General features: G+C 65.2%; 4 protein-coding genes across 6 annotated transcripts; 2 read left to right on the forward strand and 2 right to left on the reverse strand.

The window, feature by feature from the left end:
- Positions 1-5,018, forward strand: VPS37C (VPS37C subunit of ESCRT-I). Of its 3 annotated transcripts, none has more exons than XM_082485478.1 (6): positions 1-17; positions 984-1,092; positions 1,938-2,053; positions 2,131-2,302; positions 2,701-2,783; positions 3,038-5,018. In XM_082485478.1, the coding sequence occupies exons 3-6, from the start codon at positions 1,961-1,963 to the stop codon at positions 3,779-3,781; spliced, it is 1,092 nt and encodes a 363-aa protein (XP_082341604.1). In that variant the 5' UTR covers positions 1-17; positions 984-1,092; positions 1,938-1,960; the 3' UTR covers positions 3,782-5,018. The 3 variants fall into 3 exon arrangements, with proteins under 3 accessions (XP_082341604.1, XP_082341603.1, XP_082341605.1); XM_082485477.1 differs by lacking the exon at positions 1-17 and adding an exon at positions 18-125; XM_082485479.1 differs by lacking the exon at positions 1-17 and adding an exon at positions 852-896.
- A 1,524-nt stretch (positions 5,019-6,542) lies between these two features.
- On the reverse strand, positions 6,543-13,370 carry CD5 (CD5 molecule; the record flags this gene model as incomplete). Its single annotated transcript, XM_082485030.1, is given in 10 exon segments — positions 6,543-6,724; positions 6,727-6,921; positions 7,321-7,374; positions 7,706-7,837; positions 8,117-8,401; positions 10,742-11,053; positions 11,281-11,343; positions 11,424-11,717; positions 12,088-12,126; positions 13,319-13,370. Coding segments are annotated over 10 exon segments (1,608 nt in total).
- A 3,872-nt stretch (positions 13,371-17,242) lies between these two features.
- On the reverse strand, positions 17,243-22,685 carry CD6 (CD6 molecule; the record flags this gene model as incomplete). The annotated part of the gene is made up of 12 exons (XM_082485031.1): positions 17,243-17,366; positions 17,489-17,653; positions 18,284-18,517; positions 18,655-18,699; positions 18,811-18,918; positions 19,008-19,136; positions 19,321-19,461; positions 19,611-19,679; positions 19,843-20,142; positions 20,280-20,588; positions 20,709-20,780; positions 22,631-22,685. The coding sequence occupies 12 exons, from the start codon at positions 22,683-22,685 to the stop codon at positions 17,269-17,271; spliced, it is 1,725 nt and encodes a 574-aa protein (XP_082341157.1). The 3' UTR covers positions 17,243-17,268.
- A 2,342-nt stretch (positions 22,686-25,027) lies between these two features.
- SLC15A3 (solute carrier family 15 member 3) lies at positions 25,028-27,982 on the forward strand (the record flags this gene model as incomplete). The annotated part of the gene is made up of 8 exons (XM_082485032.1): positions 25,028-25,555; positions 25,908-26,197; positions 26,275-26,434; positions 26,535-26,630; positions 26,761-26,929; positions 27,011-27,169; positions 27,298-27,456; positions 27,604-27,982. 8 exons carry the CDS (start codon positions 25,028-25,030, stop codon positions 27,759-27,761), a joined length of 1,719 nt encoding a protein of 572 aa, XP_082341158.1. The 3' UTR covers positions 27,762-27,982.
- Positions 27,983-27,985: the final 3 nt, after the last annotated feature.

Here is a 27,985-nt window from a genome sequence, read left to right on the forward strand (position 1 = left end):
GCCCCGGTTGCGCGGCGGTGAGTCCCCGGCAGGCGCGGCGGAGCCGGTAACGGGGCCGCCTCCGGTGTGTCGCAAAAAGGAGGCAGGTCCACCCACCGCTGCCCTCGGTGTTCACGGCCCCTCCGGTGGGCGATTCCAGCAGTTACCCCGCCGGGGGGGGTGGGGGGGGGTCGGCCGGGCCTTACACCGGGAGCCGGAGCCGGAGCCGGAGCCGTGGGGGAAGCCCCGTCCCGCCCGCTCCGTGGGCCGCAGCCTCTCGGTTGTCGTTCCCCTCACCTCCCTGGACGGGCCCGCTGTTGGCGGAGTCAGCCTCCGCCGTTTCCCCGGTTGGAGGACGGCCCGGGACGGGCCTCGCTCTCCGCTCCCCCGGGGTGGTGGGACGCAGAGGCCTTGGGCGAGCACCCCCGGGGCTGGGGAGGTGTCTCTAACCGGGGACAGAGCACCGAGGCGGTGAGCGGGGTACGGCAGCCCCTCACCAGTGCCTACAGCCTTTGTGAGCCACGGGGACTCATGTGTTGCCCCTCGGAGAGACAAAGTGTCACCTCGCTGGCTGTGTCTTACGGGAACGTTGCTAAAAACCGGTGATGTCGGTGAGGGGGGAGCCCCAGCCCCGTGCTGGCGCCTGGCTGGAGCCGGGGCAGTACCCTGTTCTTGCATCCCTCCTCCTGCATGCTTTTTGGATGTTTCCCACAGACCATCCCTCACCTCTGTGCCCACATGGCGGTGGGGGTTGAGCTTCCCGTTTGCCACTATTCCTACTTTTTCCTTTTAATACTCTGTGAGCCTTATTAATAACAAAAAAAAAAAAACAAACATAAGTTTATTTTTGTTTTCAGGGTGATGAAGTTCCGCACGTATATACGTAGTAAAGGAGCTAATTTCTCAGCTTTTAGGTGGTTAGTACTCAGACGGGTTTGGCTGGATCCTGGGTGAAGAGATTTGGTAACCCTGAGCCTTACCATGTCATTCTGTGTTACGTGCAGAGGCTGACGCAACGTTCCCAGAGTGATATCGTTGGGATGTCTCAGCCGCATGAAAGGTAGAAGAGCCACGAGCAATTAGGACAACGCTGAAATCCCCACTGGCTGATTGGTATGTCCCTTTCCCTCTGGGTGGGAGCGTGCTGCTCCTGTGTTTCTCGCCTGGTTTTTAGTGTATTCCCACGTTATTGCATCCCACATCTTAGAACCTTTGATGTGAATATCTGATACTGGCTAAATATTATCAGACGGCCCAGATTATTTGGAATAAGTCACGGACGTAGTGCTGAAAATCCATTACTTTCCTGATTTTAGTAATGTTTTGCCAATTTTAAAAATCACAAGTATTGCATCAAGTTCACCACGTATGGATAACGCCATCACTTCATGATTCCTAAGGGAAAACACAGTGAGGGAAGCGATGGCACCACATAGCTAGTAAATAAAATGCATCAAATGAGACGGGAGCTTAGGAACTGGAGAGGGTGTGATGTGGGAAAGCACAGGTGGCGATGATGGCCCCACCGGTGACCGTGGGCATGGCCAGGTGTGAGCAGATCTGGGAGGTTTGCTCAGGAGAGCGGGAAGCTGGAATGGGACAGTGCAGCAAGAGCCAGCTGGAGTTTGAGAGTCAGGGTGACGTCGCCCTGCTAGCAAGTGGCTGTGAGTAGGCGTTTTCTTGACAAAACCGTCTGGCACACACAAGCAATCCTTCCAAATACGCTGTGAAAAGGAAAAAAAGTCAGTTTCTAAAGCAGGAAGGAGTAAAGTTGTTCTGTTTTCCTTCTCGCTCTGCCCTCGGTCTCGCTGGTTCTTTATAGCACAGGGGAACCTCACTGGCGTAGCTGTTTCAAGCAGTTTAGCGAAGCTGGTTTTAAATCCCTAATAGGATTAGTACCTATTTGCAGTGGGTTTTAGAAAACCTCGTCTTCGTTTGACTTCCTTTCCCTGTCTTAGGAGTCCGCAGCTCCTCTGGGAGGATGGACACCCTGAGGAACCGGACGGTGGAGGAGCTCCGGGAGCTGCAGGACAATGCGGAGGAGATCGAGCGCCTGGCCCTGGAGTCCCAGGAGGTGCGTGCGGACGGCGTGGTGCAGGCAGGGCTTCGTTAGCACCTCGCCCGCTGTGACTGTCCCGTCTCCTTCCGCAGGTTCAGGAGCTGCAGCTGGAAAGGGAGATGGCCCTCGCTGCCAACCGGAGCTTGGCTGAGCAGAACCTGAAGTTCCAGGCGCCGCTGGAGACGGGGCGCACCGACCTCTCTAACAAATATGAAGAGCTGCAGAAGCTGGCGGAGCGGTGTAAAGAGCAAAAGGCAAAACTGGGTGAGCGTTTGCAAACCTTGCACCCTTTCCGATGGAGTCACGTGGGCTGTAGTTAGTGCAACATCCTTCCCTTTTGCTTCTGCCTACCTTGGCCATACTGAGCAGAGAAACTCTCTAGACCGGTGGCAGAATGGACTCTGCTGCATAAAAAAATCGATATTCTCCTGTTTCCTGGTCAAACTCAGTTGGACAGATCGAGAATGCTATCCTAGCAAAAAAAAAAACAACCTCTTAGTGCAACAGTGGCTAAGATTCTTTCCTCTTTAGATTTTCTCCTCGCACCAACAGTTTCCAAGGCAGGAGGGTGCTCCCGTGAGAGCGCAACAGGGCTCTGTGCTAATGATTTTGCCCTGTTTTGTGTTTTAACGTTTTGCTCTGCTGCTCTCTTGTTTTCCCAGAGAAATTTTCAGCAGCGATGCATCCTCAGACCTTGCTGGATCTCCTGCAGGTGGAAAGCCAGAAAATCGAAGAGGAGTCTGAGGTGAGCTTAAGGTTTAAATCCATTAGTAAGTCAAGTGATTAGTCCTCAAAGACTTGAAGTTACACTCCCAAGACTAATCCCTTAAATCAAGGATTATCTCTTTGTAGATTTGGCGTTGTTGCTCCAAAAAATTGGATTGCCCTTTGTTTGGTTGTGTGTGGTGCGATGGTCTCTGACAGAGATGTAAATCCTAAGCTGGGCTTGGGGAAGAAGAGTAGAAGGAATGCAGCCCTGATGTCTGTCTTCTCTTCCAGAAAATGGCCGAGAAGTTCCTGGAGGGTGAGGTGCCCCTGGAAACGTTTCTCGAACAGTTTTCCGTGATGAGGAAGTTGTCCCACTTGCGCCGGGTCAGAGTTGAAAAACTGCAGGAGATACTGAGGAAGTTGGAAACGTCGCAGGAGCCCGGCAGGGACTCTCAGCAGCAGCTGCCTCCTCACGTACCTGGGCCCGCAGACCCACCGAAGCCCCAGACCTTCCCATCGGGGGCTCCTTCCTTCCCTTTACCCTACAGCTCAGCTCCGAGCATGCCGGTCGGCCCCACAGCCCACGGAGCTCTCCCACCCGCTCCTTTCTCTGGCTCCCCGGTCACCGTGGGACACGTTGCTTCCTCTCAGCCCAGCACCCAGCCCGCCTTTCCGTATACGCCTCCTCCAGGTCCCGGATACCCGCCAGCGCAGGCTGCCGATTCCGCGCTGGGGTATCCCAAACCCCCCTCGGGAGGCTCATCTCCGGCGCCGGGCTATTCCTGGTCTCCGTCTAGGGGTCCGCCTCAGCCCGCAGCGTTTCCTGGCTCTGGCCCCTCTCCTCCGCCACCCAGACCCGGGTATCCTCCCTACTTCCCCCCTGGGGCAGGGAGACCGCAGTGCCCCTACCCGACCCAGCCCCCTCTCCCGAATTTCCCAATCCCTCAGCAGCCTCCCTATCCTCCTGGACCTCCCCCACCCTTTGGCTACCCCCCACCTCCGACCCCTCAGCGCCCTGCTTGGCATGGCTACTAAATCAGGACTCCCGGGGAGCATCCCAACTGCTGCTCCCTCCTCTTTTTGTGGACGCGAGGAAGAAGAGCGAGGCGAGAGAGTGTTGCTCTTCGATGGGTGCGAAAGCGTTACGCAGAAGAGACGGGTGCTGCAACTCTGTGCCGATCGCCGGCGGGCTGAAGTGTCGGCTTCCAAATCGGCTCGTCCAAGCTCTGGTGTGAAAGGCGGGTAGTCGGCCGGGGTACGTGGGGACGATGTGCACCGACTGCCACCCTCCTCCTCCTCTGCGTGTGGGTGAGCGCGAGAGACTGCGCCGCGTGCGCGCCTGTCGTTTGCTATGTGGGTAACGGGTGTAATATCGTAATTCTAAGCTTTTTCACGGGTGTTTAAAAGACACGCTGGGAATCTCTGACAGTATTTCTGACCCAAAATTACTCGCTGCTTTCCGAGGACCTTCTTGGAAGCGGCAGGCAGAGCCGGCCCGGCTCGCGGGGGGTCCGTAACTGATTGCAGGAGGGAGAAGCAGCTCCTTCGCCCCTTGGGTGGGCCGAGCCTTGAGATCTGTCTGTGGTTTTATGCTGGGGCGGGATAACTTCCCCCTCCAGCTCTGCTCCAGCCCTCCCCGCGAGTGCCGGTGTGTTCCAAAGCAGAGGCTGGTCCCAATTCTGTTGGGTTTAGGTGCTCCCAGCTCAGCAGGGAGCAAAACCCTCTATCGCTGCTGCTCTTTCCCAGCCTGTGCCGGCTGTGCGTTGTCTCACCGAGGGCACAAAGGCTCCGGTGGCTCCCCGGAGTTCAACGCCTGGATATTATCTGTGCTTTTGAAGTCAGATAGGGTGGTACGACGTCTCGGACTGCTGCTGCTGCTTTGGGTGCATGTTGTCTCGGGTCACAGGGAGGAGTGGGAGTCGGTGTTTCCCGCCCGGCTTTGGGAAACGCTGGGGCTCGGCAGCCTCCCAGATCCCCCGCCTCTCCTGCAGCACCCAGGGGAACGGGGTGGTTATTTAGGGTGCTACAGGCCCCAGCCTTCCTCACGTCCCCCTTCTCAGGAAACACTAGGTAACGGAGGGAGCGACAAGTTAATGTTAATGGAAATGGGATTTGCTTTGCTCAGCACTTTATCCTACGAATCCTGCCTGTATCCCTGTAACTTATTTATAAGGAACGATTACTAATGGACTAGAACAAGGCAAACGCCTGTGGGGTTTGATGGAAGCAATTCCGTATCTGTGGTTAATTACAGTAATAAAATCTGATGAATTGCACGCGGGGTCACGGCAGTGGTTGCTTTCGGAAATGACGGGGCATCCAGCTGACACTTTCTATTGATCTTTTTATGCCCTCCTGACGTCCCTACACCAGCTTCCTCTCAATTTTTGTCAATAAAACCTTTCGCCCTCTTACAGGACCGTCTTCTTCCAACCCATCCCTCCTGCTCTCTTGTTTTCATCTTTCCTAAGGGGCCCGTTTGCCTGGGGCTCGTCAGCATCAGCCCATCTCTCCCCTCCTCTGGCACCGTCCTGCGTTTTCCCTCCCCGGCTGGGAAGGAGACAGCGGAAGGAACGGCACCGGTGGTGTTGGAAGAGAACAAGACATCATTACTAGAAAAAAACAATTTTATTAGAACGGTTATTGCTTATTAAATATCTCAGACTTCTTCTCAGTATTTCTACCCTCCCCGTGCTCCTCGCAGCCGTGCTTTGCTTTCGGCGTCTGCCCAAATCTCACGCCAGCCCACGCAAACAACAGCCAAGAGCGTGTCTTCGCAGCTTCCCCCCCCCACCCCCGGCAGACGTGGGTCTCGCTGCCTTTCTCGCGAAGCTCAGCACCCCGCTATCGGGCCGCCTGGCAGACAGCAGCCGATTTTGCTTTCAGCCCCGCCGGATTGGGAGGACGAGTGCGGTTATCCCGGTTTCAAGAGATGGAGAAGCTGGCAAACCCCCTCCGAACGGCCGTGAGCGTGGCTGCGCCGCTCTCGGTGCAGGTATGAAGCCTGCCGCAACCCGGCTGCCTTTGAGACTCATACAAATAGCTTAAAAAAAAACCTCAAAACAAACCCAAAAAACCTCCCCACCTCGCACTCTCCCACGAGGGAGGCTCAAAAGCAAGAGGAAGTTTTCTCGGAAAGGCGCTGGGCTACTGGGGCGCAGCCGAAGCCGAGCTAAGCTGGGTTAGAGCTGAGCCCTGCGTGCCCGGTGCCCGCTATGAGCAGGTATGGAGGAGCACGGGTGAGTTTGGCTCCCAGTTTGGCCGGGACTGGGGGGGGGGGAAACCAGCCCCGGAGGTCTCCCATCGCATTTCGAGGAGGTGAGGGAGGGGGGGATGCGGGCAGGCTTTCTTCCGAGGCGCTCAGCGCAGGTATTTGTCATCTCATGCGTCGGCATCGTTCAGTTCATCGTCGCGTAGAATCGTGGCAGCGTTTGGGGTTGGAAAGGACCTTCCAAGATCGTCTCCTTCGGTGTGTGTCGTCGTCCCCCGCCGCCGCGGGCAGGGACGGCTTTCCCTAGCTGGGGTTGCGCCAAAATTTACCCTTCTTGCGCTGCATCCCACCTCTGCCTGCAGGGCGGGGGCGGAGACAAGGTGGCTTGCCAAAAAAAAAAAGAATGCAAGAAAAGCCGCTAATTCAGCAGTCGCTGTGCTGCCACGTGCGTGACCACCCGGGGACAGCGCTGGGTGGCCGTGGCCGGGGTGGGGGGGGGGTGGGGGGGAGAGGTATGGCTCTGCTGGGGACCAGGGCAGCCCGAGGGGGGTCCCAGCCTTTGCGAGGACGATGGCGGGGAGGGTGTCACACTCTACGGGTGGAGTGCAGGTCGTAGTCGCTGTCGGAGGAGTTGTCCGGAGGGTTGGATGCTCTGCATGCGCCTTCCAGAGCTGTGGGGGGGGGGGGGGGGAATTGATGCGGTGAGCTATGGCGGCTGGAGGGGGGGGGGGGGTGTCGGCAAAAGTCTCGCCGTGATGCTCTTGCCTGGGTGGTCCATTCCCACCGGGGCGCGCGGGAACGGAGCGTGGAGGAGCCGTTCCCGGCCCCCTCCTGCCCTTACCTGGGTAAGCCGAGAGGTAGGAGCTCTTCTGGGGGGGCTGAACGTAGTCGTTGTCCCCTCCCTGCACCCGCTGCCCCTCCGCCCGCGGCCTCGTGGTGACGGTGCTGTTGCGGTGGAAGGAGACTGGAAGCCATGGTGGGAAAGGAGTCAAGATTTGGGGAAAATGGGAAAGGCCGGGGGGGGGGGGGGGGGCATTTGGGGCTGCAGCAGCAGGTTCGAGGCGATGCACCCACCGCAGGAGGGGAAAGGGGGGGGGGGGGCTGAGTAAAAGCGGGACCCACTCCGGTGCCGCCAACCGAAGTTCGGCTTTCCCGGCTGAGTTAATATCGTGCCGATGAGTCAACGCGGCGACAGGAAGCGAGAGCCGGGGTTGGGCGCGAGCCCGCTCACACCTCCGCCCGCCGGCGCCTGCTGCGGGTCCGGGGGCGAGCGGACCCCCCCTCACCCTCCCCAGCCAGCCCCAGCCCCACAGCACTGGGGGGGGGGGGGGGCGCGGGAAAACACGGCCGTGGTGCTCCTCACCCGTCTGGTTGAGTCCCGTGGGGCCGATCCACTGGCGCTGCTTCTTTTTGGAGACTGGAAAGCGGAGGTGGGCGGTGAGAGGGGGGGGCATCTCTCTGATCCCCCTGCCCCAAGCTTGGCTTCCCTCCGGCTGCCCCCCCCCACCCCCCGCCGGCCCCATATGCCATCCTGAACAATGCCCCCCCCCGCCCCGGTAATCCCCCCCGCCGTCCCGCGAGACCCTCCGCCTGCTCTTTTATGTCCGCTCAGTGCCTAATCCTCCCGCCGTGGCCAAGGAGATGGGGGGGGAAGCAGCGGGGATGGATGCCCGGAGCTGCCACGTGGTGATGGCAGAGCGGGAGGAAGAAGAGGAGGAGGAGGAGAGGCTCCAGAGTTCGTCACCTACTTCTCTTCATCAGCCTCCTGTAGGCAGGAGGGCCGCAGATGAGCAGGAGGATGCCGAAGAGGAGCAGGGCCAGGCAGATGCTCACGATGGTGCCTGCCGACGTGCCGACAGGATGCGGCTTCGAGTCCTGGCCTGGGGAGAGGATGGGTGTCGCCGGAGGAGACCCTCGTGCCCAGGCGGAGGCTGATGCCGGGAGCTTGAGCACCCACCGCCCTGCCGGCAAGGCTTCCCCCATCCCCTGCCCCGAGCTCGCGGCCTCTGCCCCTTCCCCAGGCGGTCAGGCGTGGAAATCCCAGCTCCCGGCATCAGGGGGGACGCCTGGCACCGGCTGCTGCAGGCGGCACTGCCCGTACCCCACGGTCCTCCTCCCCTTCCCCCCCCCCGGGGATCAAACCCGGCGCGGCGGCTTACACACGACTCTGGTCCGGGAGCAGCTCTGGGAAGCCCCGAGGTTGGCGGGGCAGAGGTGTAAGGTGGGGACCTTACAGGTGACACCCATCGCGGGAGGGTCCCGGACCTCGGCGCTGGAGGAGAGGTTGCCGCACCGCAGCTCCTGGCACAGCTGCCTGCCCCGCTGGGCGCGCTGCGCCCGGTTGTCGCACAGCACCCGCCACCGCCCCTCGTGGAAGACCTCGATGTCCCCTTCGCAAGGCGTGGGGCCGGCCGCCAGTCTCCGCAGGGCTTGGGGCTGGGAGCCTGGGGGAGAGAGGCAGAGAGGGGTCAGATCCGCAGGGAGACCCCACGGCCCGGCTGAGGGGGTCCGGCATCCTGCCGGCTCCCGGTCCTCCATCCCCCGGGACCACCTCGCGGCACAAGGATGCTCACGGCGTCTCGGCTTCCCCATGTGCCGCGGGGACTGGGGGATGCCCGCGAGCCGTACCGGGGCCACGCGTCGAGGAGCTTTGAGCCGTCCCCGTGGGAAACGCAGCGGGGAAGCCCGCTCTGCCAGCTGCCGCCAGGCAGCCCGTTAAAGCCCCGAATCCCGCAGGAGGGCTTCTAAGCTCGGGCAGATGGCAAAACTCGGAGCAAGCCCGCTCCTCGCCCCGCGGCTTGGCTCTCTGTGCTGTGGCGGCAGCGCCGAGCTGTTCTGCGGGGAGATGCTGGTGGCAGGGAGGTGCTCGCCGCAGGGGGATGCTCAGGGCAGGCGGGTATTTGTGGCAGGGAGATGCTCACAGCAGGGAGATGCTGGTGGCACGGGGATGCTCGTGGTAGGGGGATGCTGGTGGCATGGGGATGCTCGTGGCAGGGGGACGCTCGCAGCAGGGGGATGCTCGTGGCAGGGGGATGCTCACGGCAGGGGGATGCTCACGGCAGGGGGATGCTGGTGGCAGAGGGATGCTTGCAGCAGGGGGATGCTGGTGGCAGGAGATGCTCATGGCAGGGAGATGCTGGTGGCAGGGAGATGCTCACAGCAGGGAGACGCTCGTGGCAGGGAGATGCTGGTGGCAGGGGGATGCTCACAGCAGGGTGATGCTCACGGCATGGGGATGCTCGCGGCAGGGGGATGCTCAGGGCAGGGAGATGCTCATGGCAGGGGGATGCTGGTGGCAGAGGGATGCTGGTGGCGGGAGATGCTCATGACAGGGGAGATGCTCGCAGCAGGGGGATGCTCGTGGCAGGGAGGTCCTCATGGCAGGGAGGTGCTTGTGGCTAAGGATGCTTATGGCAAGGAGATGCTTGTGGCAGGGGGATGCTCAGGGCAGGGAGATGCTCACAGCAGGGGGATGCTGGTGGCAGAGGGATGCTTGCAGCAGGGGGATGCTGGTGGCGGGAGATGCTCGTGGCAGGGAGATGCTGGTGGCAGGGAGATGCTCGCAGCAGGGGGATGCTGGTGGCGGGAGATGCTCGTGGCAGGGAGATGCTGGTGGCAGGGAGATGCTCGCAGCAGGGGGATGCTCACGGCATGGGGATGCTCGCGGCAGGGGGATGCTCAGGGCAGGGAGATGCTCATGGCAGGGAGATGCTGGTGGCAGAGGGATGCTGGTGGCGGGAGATGCTCATGACAGGGGAGATGCTCGCAGCAGGGTGATGCTCACGGCAGAGGGATGCTGGTGGCAGAGGGATGCTTGCAGCAGGGGGATGCTGGTGGCGGGAGATGCTCATGACAGGGGAGATGCTCGCAGCAGGGAGATGCTCACGGCAGGGAGATGCTGGTGGCAGAGGGATGCTTGCAGCAGGGGGATGCTGGTGGCGGGAGATGCTCGTGGCAGGGAGGTGCTTAGGGCAGGGAGATACCCGTGGCAAGGAGATGCTGGTGGCAGGGGGATGCTGGTGGTGGGAGATGCTTGCAGCAGGGAGATGCTGGTGGTGGGAGATGCTCAGGGCGGGGAGATGCTCAGGGCGGTGAGATACCCATGGCAAGGAGATGCTCGTGGCAGGGAGGTCCTCGTGGCAGGGAGGTGCTTGTGGCTAAGGATGCTTATGGCAAGGAGATGCTGGTGGCAGGGGGGGATGCTCATGACAGGGGAGATGCTCGCAGCAGGGAGATGCTCATGGCACGGGGATACCCATGGCGGGGGATACCCATGGCAGGGGGATGCTCGTGACAGGGAGATGCTTGCGGCAGGGAGATGCTTATGGCAAGCACCCGAGAGGTGTGGACCAGCAGGGCAGTGGGCTCTGCCAGGACACCCCGCGCATCCGCGTTGGGTTTCGGGGTGCTAACACGGCGCTTGCTGCGCGCTGCTCTCGCCCCCCGCCTTTTCCTACTCGCAGCGTTGCTGCGTTGGAAGCCCCGGGGCTGGGGGGGATGGGGGGGGTGCCGCTGCCGGGAACCGAGCGAGCGCGCCGGGGAGATTTCCTGTTTTGCCTTCGCAGGCAGGAGAGGAAGAGCAGGAGTGGGTGGCCGGGGTGCGTGGGGCAGGCGGGGATGGGGCTGTTGGCCCTGCTCGGGGCTTCAGCCGCCCGGCCAACCTGCAGCCGAGCATCCCTGCACGGGGAAAACCATCCCGTGGCCCCGGAGCACACCGGGGGCAGCTCAGCCGGTCGGCGAGGGGTCCGGGGAAGGAGCGGGGCTGTGCCGGGGCGAGCTCTCACCAGAGCAGATGATGAAGGCAGGCGTTTTCCCCCGCCGGGCGCCGGTCCTGTTGAAGCAGTCGAGGAGCAGATGGCTCTCGCAGGGCTCCGCCGCCTCCCACCGCACCGGCAAGTGGCTTCCCCGCTCCGGCTTGGTGTGGTCGTGGCCGTCGTCGATGGCGGTGCCGCAGCGGAGAGCCTGGCAGATGCGGGTGGCCAGGGCCGGTGAGACCCCCGGGCTGTCGGCCACGGCCCCCCACAGCCCCTGCCTGTGCAGCTCCACGAAGCCCGAGCAGCCGAAATCCCCGTCCACCAACCGCAGCCTGGCGGGTCCTGGCGAGGGATGGGAAAAAACATCTCGTTACACACCGGGACGTCGTTTCTTCCCGTTATTGAGCCAAAAGTCCCCGAGCCCGCCACCTCCGAAGCTTAATTGCCCCATTGATGCTGCAAAAACTATTAATGAGGTGGTGGTGGGGGGGCAGTTTGCTTTGCCGTGCGTGCCCCAGTTTTGGCCATTGCCACCGTTCACGGGGACCAGACGGGGATGAGGGTCTCACCGGCGGGCTCCGGGGTGGTGGTCGGGGGTGCCGGCGGGGGCTCGGTGGTGGTTTTCACCGGCTCTGAAATGAGAAGAGAGGGGCCAGGTTGGGGCGGCCGGTCCCCGTGGATGCGTGCGAGCGTGGTGGGGGTCCAGGCTCACCGCTGCAGGCCAGGGCGGCGTGCTCCGTGCAGTTTATCGGTGTCCAGCGGCACCCCGCCAGGTTGGCCGCCGGCCCCTGGCACCACAGCGGCGACGCGCGTGGCTCCTTCCCGCCGGCGGAGATGACATAGATGGGTCCGGCGACGTGGGGGCCGCAGCCCAGCCGCCGGCAGATGCTGTCCGCGCCGGCTTCGCTCACGCTATCCCGGCACACGCGGCTCCACCGGCCCTTCCACTTCACCTCCAGCATCCCGGTGCAGCGGCAGCCGCCGCCGGTGAGCTGCAGGCTGAGCTCTGCGGGGAAACCGCGGGGCGTGAGGGGCTTCCCTTTCCCTTCGCAAGCGCTTTTTTTCCACCCCGGGGTTGGGAAAGCCATCGCCGGATCGCCGCCGCGGCCAGGCGTGCCGCTCAGCACCAGCGTGCCCGAGCGGCAAAGCAGGGCAGGAAGGAAACAGAGCATCGGGGGGTGGTGGTGGGGGGGGTGTTGCGAAAGGGGGGCTCAGGGGGGCACGGGCGCCGCGGGGCTGAGCTGGGAGACCCGGCTGCAGGAAGGCTGCGATGCAGCGGAGCCGGCTTCCCGGCCGAGGCTAACGAAGCGGTGGCCGAGGAGCCGCTAACGAAGCCGTGACGCCGTCCCCGAGGCGCTGCCCCCATGCGCGCTCACCTCCAGGGTTCGGGATGGCACCATCACGGCCGGAGACGGCTGCAAGAAAGAAGGGGGACGGGGTGTCAGTCCTGCTGCTCGCCCCGGGGGGAGGTGGGACCCCCCCCAGGTTTGGGCAGCGGCTCCCGGTTCTTGGCCTGTCGCCGGTTATTTTTTGTGGGGAAAAGGTGATTCTGGAGGCTCAGGTCAGCCTTTCGCCGGGGCAAAGATGCCGCTGGTGGAAAGGAGCTGGCGACGGCGGTGGGCGGCAACTCCGCGGCCGTGCCATGCTCTGCGCCGACCCGGCTCGGGGGACACCTCCGTCCCCAAAGCTCAGCGGTGGGGACAGAGCCCCGTGTGCCCCCGGGGGCCGGAGGAGGAGGAGGCTGCGTCGTGCCGGCTTCTTCCCTCGGCAACAGAAGAGCGGTTTCTGGCTTTCTGGGTGAAACTGCTCTCCCTCCTCCTCCTCCTCCTCACCCCTTTTAATTAAAATAAATAAATACGACCGACCTCCCGCAACTGGCCCTGGCGCTGCCCGCCGGGCCGCCCACCCGGCCGCTGGTGGATAATTATGGCTGAAAAAAGGCAAACAAGGGCACCTGCTAATTACCGCTAACTAGCCAACATGGCTCCTGGTAGGAAGGTACAGCCAAACAGCGGGGGACGGTGCCACCGTCACTGTGGTGAGCCGGAGCGGCGCGGTGCCTGCGGCTGCCCGCTGTGCCGTGTGGATGGTGGCTGGGGACGGCAGGAGCCGGCGGGCAACGAGGATGGGGATGGATGGCTGGTTGCCCCCCGGCACCCATAGGCTCACTCCTGGGGTGTGCCGAGCATCCCGGGGACCCCCAGGGTTGGGGAGGACCGGATCCGCATGGCCCCGGCCGAGGCGTGCCGGCGTTCTCGCTGCCCGCGTTTCGGTGAGGGCTCGGCAGCCTCGTCACTGGTCACCGGCCACCGGCCCCCTGCCTGGCCCGAGCCCCCATGCTTGGGGCTTGCCCAGGGTGGGTACATGGGACCCCAAACACAGTGCCATGGGTGAGCCGAGATGGGCACCCTGCCGTCCCCATGGCCAAGGGTATGGGGCTGAACCCCCCCCGAAACATGCCTGGCAGCGGCAAAGCCGGCGGGTTTCACCGTGGGATTTCAGGATCTCCTTGGCCATCCCCGGCACGCCAGACCCGCCGGCACGGCGGCTGCGCCCTGGTAAAGCAGCCGTAGCCCCGGCACCCCGAGATCCCCCGCCGTTACTCACCCCACGTCCCCAATAAGAGCAGCAGGAGCAGGGCGGGCAAGCGGGCTGCCATCGGCATGGCCGGCCGCCTCCTCCGCCCCGACGCCGGGCGGCTGAGCGGGAGGCTGCCGGGGCTACCGCCGCCTCTGCTACCCGGCCTGGGGAAGGCAGGCGAGGGGGGACGGGCAGGAACAGGCTGTTTTTCCTCCCTCTGTGGTTTTCTGCGTCACGGCTGCGCTCTCGTTTGAAGTCTCAACCCGGCGGCTGCCTCCCCAGGTCCCGCTGAGCGTGAGAGCAAGAGCAAAGGGAGGAGAAACCCATGGGGTGGAGGTGGGGGGGTGGGGGGGACTTGGCCCCCATCCCCATCCTGGGGTGTCCTCCATCACCCCCCCCATCTCCGCAGAGGGTGTGGGCACGGAGGGGTGATGAACATACCCAGCGCTGGGGTGGGGGTGGTGGTGTGGGGGGGGGATGTCTGGAGGGGACCCCAACTCTCCGTTGGGTCCCCATGAAGCTGCCGGTGGCTGGAAGGCGGCGTGGCCGAGCGAGAGCCCGGAGTCCCCAAAGCTGGGACTTGAAGGAGGGGTGTGAGGCACAAAACAGGGGGTGGTGGTGGTGGTAATTGTGGGTGGTCGGAGCCGACGGCATTCACCGAGGGCAATCCCAGCCCCACCGGCAGCTCCTTGGTGCTGGTGGGCCGTTTCGGGAGCCGGCGCGTTGGTTTGCAGTGGGGAAAACTGGTGACGGCCACTAAACCCAACAGCCCAAGTTCCCACGGGGGGTCGCATCCCACCATCGCTGCCCCGGCGGGGACCTGCGCCCGCTCGCACCTAACACCATCCCCTGCCAAAAATAGCCTCCCCTTCCCTTGCTTCCCTCCTCCTCCTCGCCGGCTTGCTTCGGCTCTGCCCCGGCTTCGCCGCCACCCTCGCCGCCGCCTGCGGTCACCGGTCGAGGCGAGCGGCACCGGGGGGCAGGAAACGTGCCGTGCCGGGCGCTGCCCGTGCCACCGGCTCCTACAAAGGAGCTGATGCACGCCACGCCACGCCGTGCCACGCCACGTCACGCCACGCCGTGCCGAGCCACCACGTGCCCCACAGTCCACGGCAGCGCCCCAAGCGCCGTGATGGCCCCCCGGGATGCGGACCGGGGAGGTTTCATCCCAGCATGTCCCCGCTTCTCCCAGATGCTGGCACCCCAGGGACGCTGTATGTCCCTGGCAAGGGCACGTGGGGCACAGGCGGTGACGGACCGGGGAAGGGAGAGGCGTTAATTGATTCTGCCCTAATTAATTCCTCCAAATCCAGGTCACGCGTGCTAACGAGGGCAGCTGTTTTCCATTGAGCCGGTGATGTTTTTGCTGAAAGGAGAGTGCCTGGCTGGTTCCTTGGGGAGTGATGCTGGGAGGAACTGGGCTTCTCCAGGCAGCTTTGGCCAGGTTAGGGAGAGCTCCTGTCCCCTCCCGCTGCCACCAGCCTGGGCTCCTGAGCCATGGGATGCTCTGGTCCTCAACCCCAGAGCTGGGGCTCGGCTCCCCTGGGAGTTTCCTGCCCTGAAACCCTCTCCAGGTTGAAGATTTTTCCATGACTCGAGAGGAAGCTTGCGGGGGTGCGGTGGGCAGCAGGCACGGCCGTGGGCTGCCGGGCAGAGATGGTCAGGGGAGGTGGGGCGGAGATGCCGGCAGCGTGAGCACGCCGTTCCCAACCAGGTCCCCGGCATCCCTGGAGGTAACCCAGCCCGGCGATCCCCTGCCGGCTCCTTTGGGAGCCTCCACGTCCCCTTGGCCAGGCAGCGCCGAGCCCACCGCGGTGCAGGGCTGGGGGGCTGTTTCCCGCAGCCCCCACTTGTTCCCATCCTCCCCGTTATCCGAGGGTGTCTGAACCCCACAAAAAAATGGGTCCAGACCTCCCTTCCGAGCCGTGGGTGGCTCTGGAGAGGCCCTGAGATGCTGCGGGCAGGGTTGGTGCCGTGGCTCGGTTAGAGCATCCTCGCTCGCTGCCGGTGAGGCGAGTCAGCTCGGCATCTTCTGCACGCTGTGACAGATAAGGATGATTATAATATCTTTCCGGAGGGGTCGGGGAGGAGGTGGGGAGGGAGGGAGGAAGCGCTGGGACGTGCCGACAAGCTGCCTGCCCGTGAGAAGCCTTTTAAGAGGCAGGAGGTGCCTTTGGTGCGAGCAGGGATGAGCTTGTCGGCTGTCAGCACGCCGCTGTTATCCTAATGATGGTGGGAAGTGGCGCTTCCCGGCACCTGTCACCGCGGGCAGGAGCAGCAGCGGCTCCAATAAACGGTTGGCACCGATGTACCTGTTTTGTGGCTGGAGGTGACACGCGGACCATTCGCCATACCCCAACGGGAACTGGTTTGTCCCCCCAGGGGGCATCGGTACCCCCACGCGGGGCATCGGTACCCCGTACAACTTGGTACCCTCCGAGCATCAGCATCCCCCGAGCGGTCCCAACAGCCTCCCCGGCAAAAGTGCCACCATCTCCTGTCCCAGCCTCGCCGCCCCGGCACTGGTGTGGTTGGGGCCACCCCCCGTGCCCGCTCCCGGCCCTGCTCCGCTGGCGGCAGCCGGCTCCTTGCCCTCGCCTCGCTCCTCTTCCCCCTTTGTCTGGGGCTTTGTTGCTATTTTGGTGCTTCCTCCGTTGTTGCGGCGTGGCCCTTTTGTTCGGGGCTGCCGGAGCCTCTCGTCTCGGTAAACAGCTGAAGGATGTGGCGGGAAGGTGGTGGTGGTGGTAGGGGGGGGGGGGAACGACGACAAATTTTCCACGGGGGTGGGTCTGAACCCCAACCTCCGCCGAGGCTCCACCCGGCGAGATGGAAACCCGCCGGCGGGTAGCGGGGCGGGAGGCTGTGCCGCGGGGTTCGGCTTGCCGTTGGAAAGAGCCAGGGAAGCCCCCCAGCCCGGGGCAGGGGGGATGGAGGGGTCCCATCCCAGGGGTGACGGCTGGGTGGCCGTGTCCGGCTCAACTGGGCGCAGCCCCCGAGCCCACCAGTGTCCCCGTCCCACGGTGACGCTGCTTCGCTCAGGCGTCCCGCCGGGGCTCGGGTGGACCGTGGGGCGCCCCAGATTTCACCGCGGTACGGGGGATGCCGGAGGGGGTTATCCCTCCCTCGGGGGCTCTATCCCACCCCCTGAGCTCTGGGTGAGGGGGGACGAATCCATCCTGCCTGGAAACTGGCTGGGTCCCGCTTCCCAGCTTGGTACCTGCCCCATAGCCCCAGGAGGGGGTGAGAAGGGTCCGGGACCCCCCCAGCATCGCCATACGGCACCAGTCCAGCATCCCTCCAGCCCCCCGGCCAGGGTTTATGGGCACGGTGGCCGGTGTGTCCCCGGGATAGAGAGGACTGTGGCCCAGTGGGGTGCAGAAAATTTATGGTGGGGGCTCTGTATCCTTTGCCACGGAGAGTCGGGGACGGCTGTGGGACATTGTCACCCCGCATCCCCACCACCTGCCTCCCTGCAGGGCCACCGCCGGGGACCGATCGCACCACCAGCCACGAGGATCTCCGGTGCTGTGGGGCTGGATGAGACCCCGCTGTCCCCCCTCCCCGCCACCCGGGGCTGGGGACACAGGGGTCTGGCTGCTCCTGCCCTTGGGGACAGCTGTGTGGGCAGCGGGGGGACATCACCTCTGCCGGCAGCCGGGTCCTGCAGGCGATGCTGCTCCCGGTGACCGGCCAGGCAGGGGACTGCAAGAAGGGACATCTTTGGGTCACTTATCCCTTGCCGCCCCGTGGGAGCGCTTGGTGGCCCAGCCTCGCGGCGGGGCTGGTGACCAGCCGCCCCTATGGCCAAGGGAGACGGCGACCCGCTGGGAAAAGCTTTTAATGATGGCATGGAGGAGACGGCCGGAGAAATCCAGGAGACGTCGGCAGCGGGATGGCGAGTCCTTGGCCGCACGCGGTGCCAGGTCGTGTCCCCCCCCCCCCGCCCATGTCCCTCTGTCCGTGGCGGTCGGGCAGCCTCAGTAGGCAGAGCCCTGGATGTCATCGTAGTCGCTGCCCTCAGAGGAGTCGGGGTCCTGCGCGTGTCCCCCCAAGGGGCAGGACGGAGCCGGCCAGCCTGAAAAGGGAGAGAGACCATCAGGGAGTGGGATGAGGATGGTGCAGGGGCAAAGGAGCCCCCCACACACACCCCCCCCCCCGTGCTGCCCCGCTCCTGCCCTGCCAGCACAGGGTCCTCACCAGGGTGCGGGGACGCGTCCCCGGGGGGCTCCTCGCCCTGCACGTTCTCGTACCACTCCCCCGAGGAGGTGCTGGAGCTGTCGGCGGGATCGGGGTCTGCTGGAGGCACAGGTACCCAGGGGTGGGAGGGCGCTGGGGCGGGCTCGTGGGGCGCTGCTGGGGGAACTGGGAGAAACAGGGTCTCTTACTGGCATCTTCCATGCTTGCACCCGTCCCCGCTCCCATTCCCTCCTTGGGGTTGTCCCCATCCCTGGTCCCATCCTGGGGGTCTCTCCATCCCTATTCCCATCCCTGAAGTTTCTCCATCCCAGTTTCCGTCCCCAGGGCTGTCCCCGTCCCTGTTCCCATCCCTGGGGTCTCTTCATCCCTTGTTCCCACCCCCAGGATTTCTCCATCCCCATTCCCATCCCCAGGGCTGGCCCCATCCCTGCTCCCATCCTTGGGGTCCCCTCACCCCCATTCCCCTCCCCTGGGGTGTCCCCATCCCTGTTCCCATCCCTGGGGTGTCTCCATCCCACCTCCTGTCCCCATCCCTGGGGTGTCTCCATCCCACCTCCTGTCCCCATCCCTGTTCCCATCCCAGCTCCCGTCCCCATCCCTGCTCCCATCCCTGGGGTTTCTCCATCCCTGTTCCCCTCTCCATCCCTATTCCCATCCCTGGGCTCTCTCCATCCCTTGTTCCTATCCCTGAGGTCTCTCCATCCCTTGTTCCCATCCCTGGGCTCTCTCCATCCCTTCTCCTCTCCACAGGGCTATCCCCATCCCCGCTCCGGTCCCCGGGACCACGCCGCCCACCTGTGCCCGGGTAATCGGTGTAGCCGTGGGCGGTGGGTGCTGCGTGCCAGCGGGTGCCATCGTTTGGGGGCGGCGGGCAGACCCGGCCGTGCGGGGGGGCCGTGCTGTCGTTGCAGTAGGGCTCGGTGGAGGAGGAGGAGGAAGAGGAGGTGGAGGAGTTGCTCGCCCTGCCACGGGATGGGGGGCCCGGCCTGGCTGGCACTGCGGGGCACAGGGCTCGCGTCAGTCCCCGGGCTGCGGGGCGGCCCCTCGCCCACCCGCGGGCAGGACGGGCAGACGTGGAGGTGGAGGACAGAGGGACGGGCACACCCCTCGTGTCGTACCCTCCGCCGGGAACGGCTCCATCCCATCCTGGCTGGGTGGGATGCAACTGCTCAGCAGGACCAACTGCTCCCCGGGCTGCCGGCGCAGCGAGTCTGCGGGGAGGGGGCCATCAGCCGGGGCACCCCGGGACACCCCGGGCAGGACAGGGTGCTGGGGGTCCTGGGGCAGGGTGGCGGGGATACTGGTGCCGGTGGGATGCTCACTGTAGAAGGTGGAGAGGGCGACGGGCGGCTTGCTGCTGAAGTCGTAGTGTTCGTAGTCGGAGTCGGAGTCCAAATCCTTGGCAGCGGGAAGGGCTGTGACCGGCGGGTCTGGGGGACGAGATGGGGACGGGGCAGCCATCGCTGGGACCCCCGGCCCCACAGCCCCCCGGGGTGGACTGGTGACCTGCCAGACCTACCTGGTCCTTTGGGAAGGCTGTGGGGCATCTCCCTGTAGTCGTTGGAGGTTCCGGAGGGCACATCGGGGCTCTGGGCGCTGTGGGTCACCAGGACCGGACCGGCTAAGCCCGGGGAGGACACAGCGTGGGCTGTGGGGACAAAGAGGGGGTGCACCCCCTCAGCGGCTCCGTGGCGCGGCCGGCCCCGCTCCCGCAGCTGAGCTGAGCCCAGGGAGGGAGGGAGGTGGCCCTGGCTGGGTTGGTAGTGTCACACCCCCCCCCCACCCCCCCCTCCATGGCCAGAGCCTGCCGTGTCCCCGCGGGGGCTCCTTACCGCTCATCTTCCTCACCCTCAGCAGGGCGGCGGTGAAGGCCGTCAGGGTGAGCAGCAGCAGCGCTGCCAGCACCAGGCAGAGGACGAAGAGGGGCATGTGCAGGGGGGACTGTGGCCCCGCCATCGGGGACCCCTCCTCAGCTGAGGCAGAGAACAGGCACAGCTCGTGACACCTGGGACGTCCTTCCTCCAGGTAAAGGGAAAGGGGGGGGGGGGGGGGGGCGAGTTGGGTGGTCCCTGCAGCCCCCCTCCCCCCCCACACACACCCCCAGGTCATGGCTGACACTCACCGCTCAGGAACGGGACGTTGCTCGGTGTCACCGTGGCCACCGGGGTCGGCGTCTGCAAGCCCTGGGAGCCTGGCGGGGGGTGGGGGGGGACAACGACGGGACGGGGATGGTGGGGAGGGAGGGGGTAGAAGAAGCTGGGTTGCAGCTCATCTGCAGTGGACCCCCGTGGCCGAAAAGCCCCCCGCCCCGGCGTAGGGGGTTGGGGGGTGGGGGGGTGGGGGGTGTCCCGTACCGTTGCAGACCACGCCGGCTGCCCGGGACTGGTGGCACGGAGCCGATTTATTGTAGATCCACTGGCAGTGGGCCAGCGAGGGCTGGAGGCTCTCGCACTGGTAGAGCATCCTGCCGGGCAGCGTGTGGTCGAAGGAGAGTCGCCGGAGGGGTTCCCCGCAGCCCAAAGTACGGCACAGCACGCTGGCCTCCAGCTCGTACCACGTGCTGTCGCACACCGTGCTCCACGTGCCGCGGAAGGAGACCTCGACCCGGCCAGCGCAGCCATCCCGACCGCCGGAGAGCTGCCATTCCTGGTGCTCTGCGGGCAGAGAGCGGAATTGGGGATGCGCTGCCCGCACCCTGCCTGCACCCTGCCTGATATCTCCGCCCACCGGAGCCCAAACCCTCCGTGATGCCCGCCGGGCACGCACCGGACCCGGCACGCACCGGACCCACCTGAGCACACCACGCCGGCGTCTTCCTTGTGGCTGCAGTCGTGTTCCATCACCGCCGGACAATCCCAGAGATGCTCCTCGTGCCCCTCGCAGCCCACCTCGTCCCGGAGGATGGGGCCGCCGCCCCGGCCGAAAGCGGCACTGCCGCGGACACGTATGGCCCAGCCGCACCGCAGCTGCCGGCACACCACCTCGGCGTCGGCCAGATCCCAGGAATCGTCGCACACCGTACCCCAAACACCCGCCTGTTCCACCTCCACTCGGCCCTCGCACCGGCTCCGGCCGCCGGCCAGCCGCAGCGCGCCGGGACCTGGGAGAGATGGAAGGGAAGAGGGTGAGGGTGGCAGGATGGGACGCCGCCACCCCCAGGCTCCCCCCGTCCCCCACCAAAACAGGGGGGCAGGGATGTCCCTGGCTCTCCCGCGCTCACCTGGTGCCGCCGAGGTGTTGCCAGCCGTGCCGCCCGCCGGCGTGCTGGGAGGTCCCGGCGGCTCCGTGGGGGCTGCCAGGAGGAAGGGGGAGGGGGGGTATGAGGGGCTGAGCCCACCAGGAAAAAACGGGGGAAGAGGGAGGGGGATGAAGCAGAATTTGGCCCTAAATATGGCGATATTGGGACGCGGCAGAATCTGGCCCTAAATATGGCGATATCGGGACGCGGCAGAATCTGGCCCTAAATATGGCGATATCGGGACGCGGCAGAATCTGGCCCTAAATATGGCGATATCGGGACGCGGCAGAATCTGGCCCTAAATATGGCGATATCGGGGCGCGACTCACCGGTGGGAACGCCGAAGCGCCGGGTGCCGTCACGCGTCCAGGGTGCCGTTGCCGCCCCTGCCAAGAGAGAGGCGCTGCCCGTACCTGCCCGCCCGCACCCCCAGCACCGTCCCCTCCCAATTGGGGCCGCGGGTGAGGGGATGCTCACATTTAAGTTTGGGGGTTTTTTTCCCTTCTCCTGGGACGCGGCGTCATTTCGGCCACCAGGCTCGATCCCGTCCTCCCTGTCCCCCCCGTCCCCCCCCCGTCGCTTTCCTCCAACGCACATCAGCATCCCGCCGGATCCGAGCCGCTCGTCGAGCTCCCACCGAAAAAAAAAATCACCCTTTGGCTCCTCAGGGGCAAAGGATTCGCCCCCCCCCCCCCCACCGCCCCCCACCCGAGGGAGAGGCGAAGGTGCGTTGGCTGTCGTCACCGCCGCCACCGAAATTGTGGCTTCCTCCTGTACCCCGACTGCGCGGGGCGCCATCACAAAATAATTGCCGTAATGATTTCTGACCAAAAAAGGGCAATTTTGGCAAACGCTACGGCAACCCGCCGCGCCGAGCGATCCCGCTCCCGCCGTTGCCCGTCGACCGCTGCGAGAGGCACCTATAGCTGTTTCGGGGGGGGCGGGGGGGAGGGGGGAATGGGTGCTGGTGGGGTGCGTTGGGTGGGTGTCCCGGGCAGCCGGTGGCCTCCATGGGGAACCACCACCTCAACCGGTGGGCTCTGGTTTAGTGTCCCAAAATATTAAAGGCAAAGGTAAGGGATGAGCGCGGGAGAGGGGGGATGTGGTGGGGAAGAGCTGCTCGGTGGGGTCCCGGTGCCGGGCAGCGCCGTGCCTGGAGCCCGGAGGCAGCCGGCAGCGTGTCGGTGAAGGTGTGGGAAGGAGCCGTTAGCGGAAACGGGGGCGATGGCGACCGTTCCCCCATTGATCGGAGGCGTCAAGGCTGCTTCTGGCAGCCATTTCGGGTGTGAAACCACCCCAAACCCTGCCAGGCTGGGGGGCAGCAGGTGGCATGTCCCCAAAACCCATCCTGGGGTGACGCTGGTGGCACGAGCAGGTGGGATGGGTGTCCCAAAACCCATCCCGGGGTGACGCTGGTGGCACGAGCAGATGGGATGGGTGTCCCAAAACCCATCCCGGGGTGACGCTGGTGGCACGAGCAGATGGGATGAGTGTCCCAACACCCATCCCGGGGTGACGCTGGTGGCACGAGTAGACCCGTGCCTGCCAAAACCAAGAGAGCATCGCCCTGTCCCCACAGTGCCGGGACCTGGTGAGCAGGCTGACCCCAAGAGCCCTTTTAAGGTCCCCAGAGTGACCGGTCCCCAAGCAGGGACCCCCTTCCCTCGGTCCCACCGGGCGTCGAGGAGGAGCAGAGGTGGGACCGGCCATGGCGGGCTCCTGGGGAAGGAGAAGAGCTGAGCTTTGCGGCGCTGCCTGCAGAGCATCCTCGCTCGGCGCCAAACCGCTGCCGGTAACAGCCGTATGCACCGACACCGGGAGGGAGACAGCAGGTACCCAGCGCCAAAACCAGCAGAGCCGTCACCCCGGCACACGGAGAGGGACAGGAAGGGACATTGACGTACCTTGTGCGGGCACCGCGGCGGAGAGAGCCACCACGAGCAGGCAGAGCCCCTCCATCCTGCTCAGCGGCCGTGGGGCAGCCCCATGGCGGGTGGGGAGCCGGGGGGGGGGGTGGTCCCGTCCTCTCGCCGCCTCTCTCAGCGGCCCGGGGACACGGTCGGGACGCGGCCCCGTGGCCCGCCTGCCGCTCGTACGCTCGCCGCTCCCGGCTTGTGGTCGAGGGCTGCAGGAAGCCAGCTCGGCGCCGTGGGGCGGAGGAGCGCGATGGGGTGGCTCCATCCTGCGCGCTGGCGGGGGGGAAGAGGGGGGTCGGGCTCCGCTGGGGGACCACGCCGGGAGCCTGCGGTGGCCCTCGGGGTCACGGGAGCCACGGGGACCTGGTGGTCCCACCCCAGGTCACCCTCGGCCGTAGGGGGACAAGGATCTGGCAGCTCCTGGTGTGCCACCGTGTCATGGGCTTGGGACAACGTCACCGGTGGCACTCAGGCTGCCCCAAGCTCTGGGACCTCCATGGGGTGATGGAGCAGAGGGTGGGGGGTCCTTCCTTCTCCCCAATTTTCTAGGGCTGGGGTGGGCAGGAGGGTGCTTGTGAGGCCACGGGCAGGGGTGACATGGCCGGCACATTTCGGTGCTGCCTGCGGGAGGGTCCTTCACACCCGTCACATCCCATGGTGACCCCAAAGAAGTGCCACCCTCCTCCCCTGCCTCTCTGCCCGCCGTGCCCTGGCAGGAGGGAGGTCGGTGGCAGGTGGGTGGCTGTGCTGGCTCCCTCCCCTGCTGCCAAAAACAAGGATTTAAGGCTCTTCCCTTGCCCAGCTGCTGGTCATCACAGAGCTCATCAAACCCCATGTCCTGGAGACCTCGTCCCTCTGCCAGGTGGGGCTGCTGGGGGGGTGGGGGGCTGCTGGATGGATGTGGGGATGCGGGGGGGAGGCTGTGGGGATGCTGGGGGGGGGCTGTGGGGATGCTGGGGGGGGGCTGTGGGGATGCTGGATGGATGTGGGGATGCTGGGGGCCATGGGGATGCCAGGGGGGGCACAGGGATGCCGGATGGATGTGGGGATGCCGGGGGGGGGGGGCGTGGGGATGCTGGGGGGCTGTGGGGATGCTGGATGGATGTGGGGATGCTGGGGGGGAGGCTGGGGGGATGCTGGGGGGAGGCTGTGGGGATGCTGGATGGATGTGGGGATGCTGGGGGCCATGGGGATGCCAGGGGGGGCACAGGGATGCTGGATGGATGTGGGGATGCCGGGGGGGGGGGGGGGGGGTCGTGGGGATGCTGGGGGGCTGTGGGGATGCTGGATGGATGTGGGGATGCTGGGGGCCATGGGGATGCCAGGGGGGGCACAGGGATGCCGGATGGATGTGGGGATGCCGGGGGGGGGGGGCTCCGGGAATGCTGGGGGGGAGGGCTGCAGGAATGTGGGGGGGCTGTGGGGATGCTGGATGGATGTGGGGATGCCGGGGACCGTGGCTGCAGGGTGGGAAGCGCTGCTTTTGGGCTCCTCCCAAAAGCTCCTCCCAAGCCGGAGGGGTTTGTTTGGGCAGGAAGGGGGGTACGAAGGCATGGAGGATCTGGAGGATGCTGTAAGGGGTGGGAAAATTTGGGGGGGTGGAGGGCTGGGAGGGTGCCTGCCCGTTGGCTCTCTCCCTTGAGCTTCCTGCCTTTCTCAGCTATAATTTTTTTTATTTATTAACTTAAAAAAAAACCAACAAAACAAAACCAACAAACTTACAGAAACTTAAAAGCCTGTCTCGCCCGCCGAGTCCGGTGGAAAATATCAGAGCGCGAGAGGCACACGCAGCCCCCCCACCCCCCACCCCCCCATCCCCATCCTTACGAAATCAGGCTGCAAACCAAACCCCTGCGCTCTCATGGGTCGGGGATTTTGGGTACTCGTGGGGAAGAAGGCGGTGCGGTAACCCTGAGCTCGGCTCAGCCTGGCTTTACGCCGGCCCTGGGACATTCCGGTCGGGTACGCGACATTCCCCGGCACACGGCGGGGCTCGGGGGACACCGGAGCAGAGGGACAGCGGAGCTGTGGTGGGGATGGGGAGCAAAGCCCCCGACGGAGGTGGGAGGTGGGGGGCGCGGGGAAATCCCCCAGGAAGGAGAAGCCGCGCTGGCTGATGGGGATTTTTCGCTTCTGAGCCATCAGATGACGCGTCGGTTCAGCAGGAATGGGGAACTGGGAGCTGGGGAGGGACGGGGGCGGGAGGACGCCCGCCCGGCGAAGGGGGTGACCCGGGGAAGGACCGCGGGGGACGGAGAAGGGACCGCGGCAGGACGGGGACCCCCGGCCGTGCTGCCCGCTCGGGGCGGTGAAGGGCAGCAGAACCAACGCCGAGAACCGCGGTGCTCCGGTGGTGGTGGGAGGAGGGGCGGGGGGACAGCCGGGATGGGGGACAACGGGGAGCGGAGCCCCTTGTTGGGGGGGACACCCCTGAAGGGGCAGGGGGTGGCGTGCGTGGCTCTGCTGGCGGTGGAGGGGCTGGAGCGGGCGGCCTTCTTCGGCATCATGGCCAACTTGGTGCTCTACCTCAGCGGCGACACCTTCGGTTGGGGGGGTACCCAGGCGTCCCGCGCCTGCCTGCTCTTCCTGGGGGGTTCCTACCTGCTGTCCCCCATCGGCGGCTGGTTGGCCGACGTCTACCTGGGCCGCTACGCCACCGTGGTCATCAGCTTCTTCCTCTACCTGCTGGCAGCGTCCCTGCTGCCCGTCACCACGTGGCCGGACGGGCGCCTCTCGGTGTGCGGGCAGCTGCCGGCTGACACCATCCAAAACTGCTCTCGGCACCGCGGTGGGATGTGCCGGGGGCAGCCCCCCGAGCAGTACTGTGCCCCCACCATCTACACCGGCCTCCTGCTCTTGGTGTTGGGCGTCAGCTCCGTCAGAGCCAACCTCACCCCCTTCGGCGCCGACCAGGTGAGCGTTGGGCAGCCGGTGGCATCCTTCTCCCTCTGCCCCTTCCCAAGCGGCCACGGACATGTGGGGGTCTCCCTTCCCCAGCTGCTGAGCCGAGGTGGGTAGGGTCTCCCATGGGGTGGAGGAGATGTGGTTGCACCTCCATAGATCACCTTTGAGCCCCTTGGGACATCCTTGCTTGGGGGAAGGAGGGAGGGAAGCCGGGAGGTGACGGGTGGGATGGGGTGTGGGATGGCGGTGGGATGGGACATGGGGGATGCGGGAGGGTGGTGGAACAAGGGATGAAGCAGAAGCCCTGAGTTGAGGTTTGGCGCTGCCGGGGCTGAGAATGCCCATCCATCCATGCTGGCAGGTGAGGGACCGGGGCGGTGACGCCACACGGCGCTTCTTCAACTGGTTCTACTGGAGCATCAACATCGGGGCCGTCTTCTCCCTGCTGGTGGTGGCATTTGTCCAGCAGAACATCAGCTTTCTGGCTGGTTACCTCATCCCCGTCGCCTGTCTGGCCTTGGCCCTCCTCATCTTCCTCCTGGCCACCCCCACCTTCGTCACCAAGCCCCCCACGGGCAGCCAGGTCTCTGCCATGATCAAGCTGGCACTGCAGAGCTGTGGTTGCGCCTGGTTGGGGGGCACCAGGGCCAGGTGAGAAGGGTTGGGGGGGGTCTGCGGGGGGTTGAGCCCTCCCACCCTGGCCTTTCCCATGCTGTCCCTCTGCCCAGGACGAGCGCTCACCCGTGGGAGGCTGCGGACCCGCTCCCCAACGGCGGAGCTCAGCCTGGAGCTCCTTCACCCGAGGAGGACCTTGCCAACTTCAAGGTGCTGGCCCGGATCCTGCCCGTGATGCTGACCTTCATCCCTTACTGGATGGTCTACTTCCAGGTGAGGTGCGGGGTGGGCTCTGCACCAGGCAGGGACCTTTGGCGGTGGCAGGTCTGTCCGGGAGCTGAGCCCGCGGAGCCACCATCCCGCTGCCTTTCAGATGCAGTCCACGTATTACCTGCAAGGTCTGCACCTCAGCATCCCCGGCATCTTCCAGCACGGCCAGGACCGTGCTGACACCCGCCAGGGCTACACGGTGAGGGATGGGGCCGGCGGCTCCGTGGACACGATGAGTGAGGGTTGCGATGGGACCTGGAGCATCCCATGGGATGCTGAGCTCCCCACCATGGGTGAGGGTTAGAGCTTGACCTGCTTCTACCCCGCAGTTCCCCAATGCTTGGCTGCTCCTGGCCAACGTGGTGGTCTTGCTGGCCTTGGTGCCCCTGAAGGACCACGTCATCGACCCCTTCCTAGCCAGGCGGAGGCTGCTGCCCTCGGCGCTCAAGCGGATGGCCCTGGGCATGTTCTTCAGCCTCGCCTCCATCCTCGTGGCAGGTAGGACCCAGGCTGGGGTGGGATGCTGCCACTACGGGTGGAGGCTCGGTGGGTTCTCAGCCCCCTGCCCGCATCCCGCAGGCATCCTGGAGAGGGAACGGCTGCAGTACGTGCGCCGCAACCAGACTGTGCCGCAGCTCATCGGCAAGGACCGCTACCTGGCTGCCACGCTGCCCATCTGGTGGCAGGTCCCCCAGTACCTGCTCATTGGCATCAGCGAACTCTTCACCAGCATCCCCGGTGAGCGGTCCCCACCTCTCCCTGGCGTTGGGGCGTCCACCGCAGCCCCCCACCGCGGCGGGCAGGTTTGGTGGAGGAACCTCGAAGGGTTCCAACCTTTTCCCCGTCCTCTCTCCGCTTTCCCGCAGGCTTGGAGTTTGCCTATTCCGAGGCCCCCAAGTCCATGAAAGGAGCCATCATGGGTCTCTTCTTCTTCATCTCCGGGGTGGGCTCGCTGCTGGGGTGGGGGCTGCTGACCCTCCTCTCGCTGCCCGCCCACGGGTGGATGCGCTGCCCGGAGGACTACGGTGAGGCGACGGCATGGGGACACACGGGTGTCACCTCCTGTTTTGGGGCGCCTTTTTTGGCCGGCGGGGGGACGGGGTGGCCAAAAAGGATGTGGCCAGCCCCCCTCCGCCCCCCCCCCCAGGCTCTGACCACCCTCCCGTTTGCAGGGAGCATCAACGGTTGCCACATGGACAACTACTTCTTCCTGCTGGCCGGGATACAGTCGGTCACCTGCCTGCTCTTCGCCTGGATCTCCAGGCGCTACCAGAGCCGGCCACCATGGCCGGGTGCCCCCCACCACTGTACGGGGCCGGCGGAGGACTGACACTCCCCAACCTCCCCACTCCCCCCCCCCCCCCCTTCCCTGGGGACAGGGATGATGGTGGTCCTAAAGTCGGGAAGGCAGAGGTGGGGGTGAGGACACAGGGCAAGGGACCACTCCCCCGGCAGCCAGGGGGGTCACCCCATCTCTGTGGGGTTGGTGGTTTTTTTTTTTTGGGGGGGGGGGGAGCTGTGGGGATGGGTCGAGCGCCGGTGTGGGGCAGAGGG

Source organism: Vanellus vanellus, assembly GCF_965231255.1.
Source record: "Vanellus vanellus genome assembly, chromosome: 6".
In the NCBI taxonomy this organism is placed as follows: Eukaryota; Metazoa; Chordata; class Aves; order Charadriiformes; family Charadriidae; genus Vanellus; species Vanellus vanellus.

What these genes read in the sequence shown, in the direction of transcription:
- VPS37C (XM_082485478.1), top strand. Translation starts at nt 1,961, where the DNA reads ATGGACACCCTGAGGAACCGGACGGTGGAGGAGCTCCGGGAGCTGCAG. An exon ending in TGGCCCTGGAGTCCCAGGAG is followed by an intron (nt 2,054 to 2,130) that starts GTGCGTGCGGAC and finishes CTCCTTCCGCAG; the next exon opens with GTTCAGGAGCTGCAGCTGGA. An exon ending in AGAGCAAAAGGCAAAACTGG is followed by an intron (nt 2,303 to 2,700) that starts GTGAGCGTTTGC and finishes TTGTTTTCCCAG; the next exon opens with AGAAATTTTCAGCAGCGATG.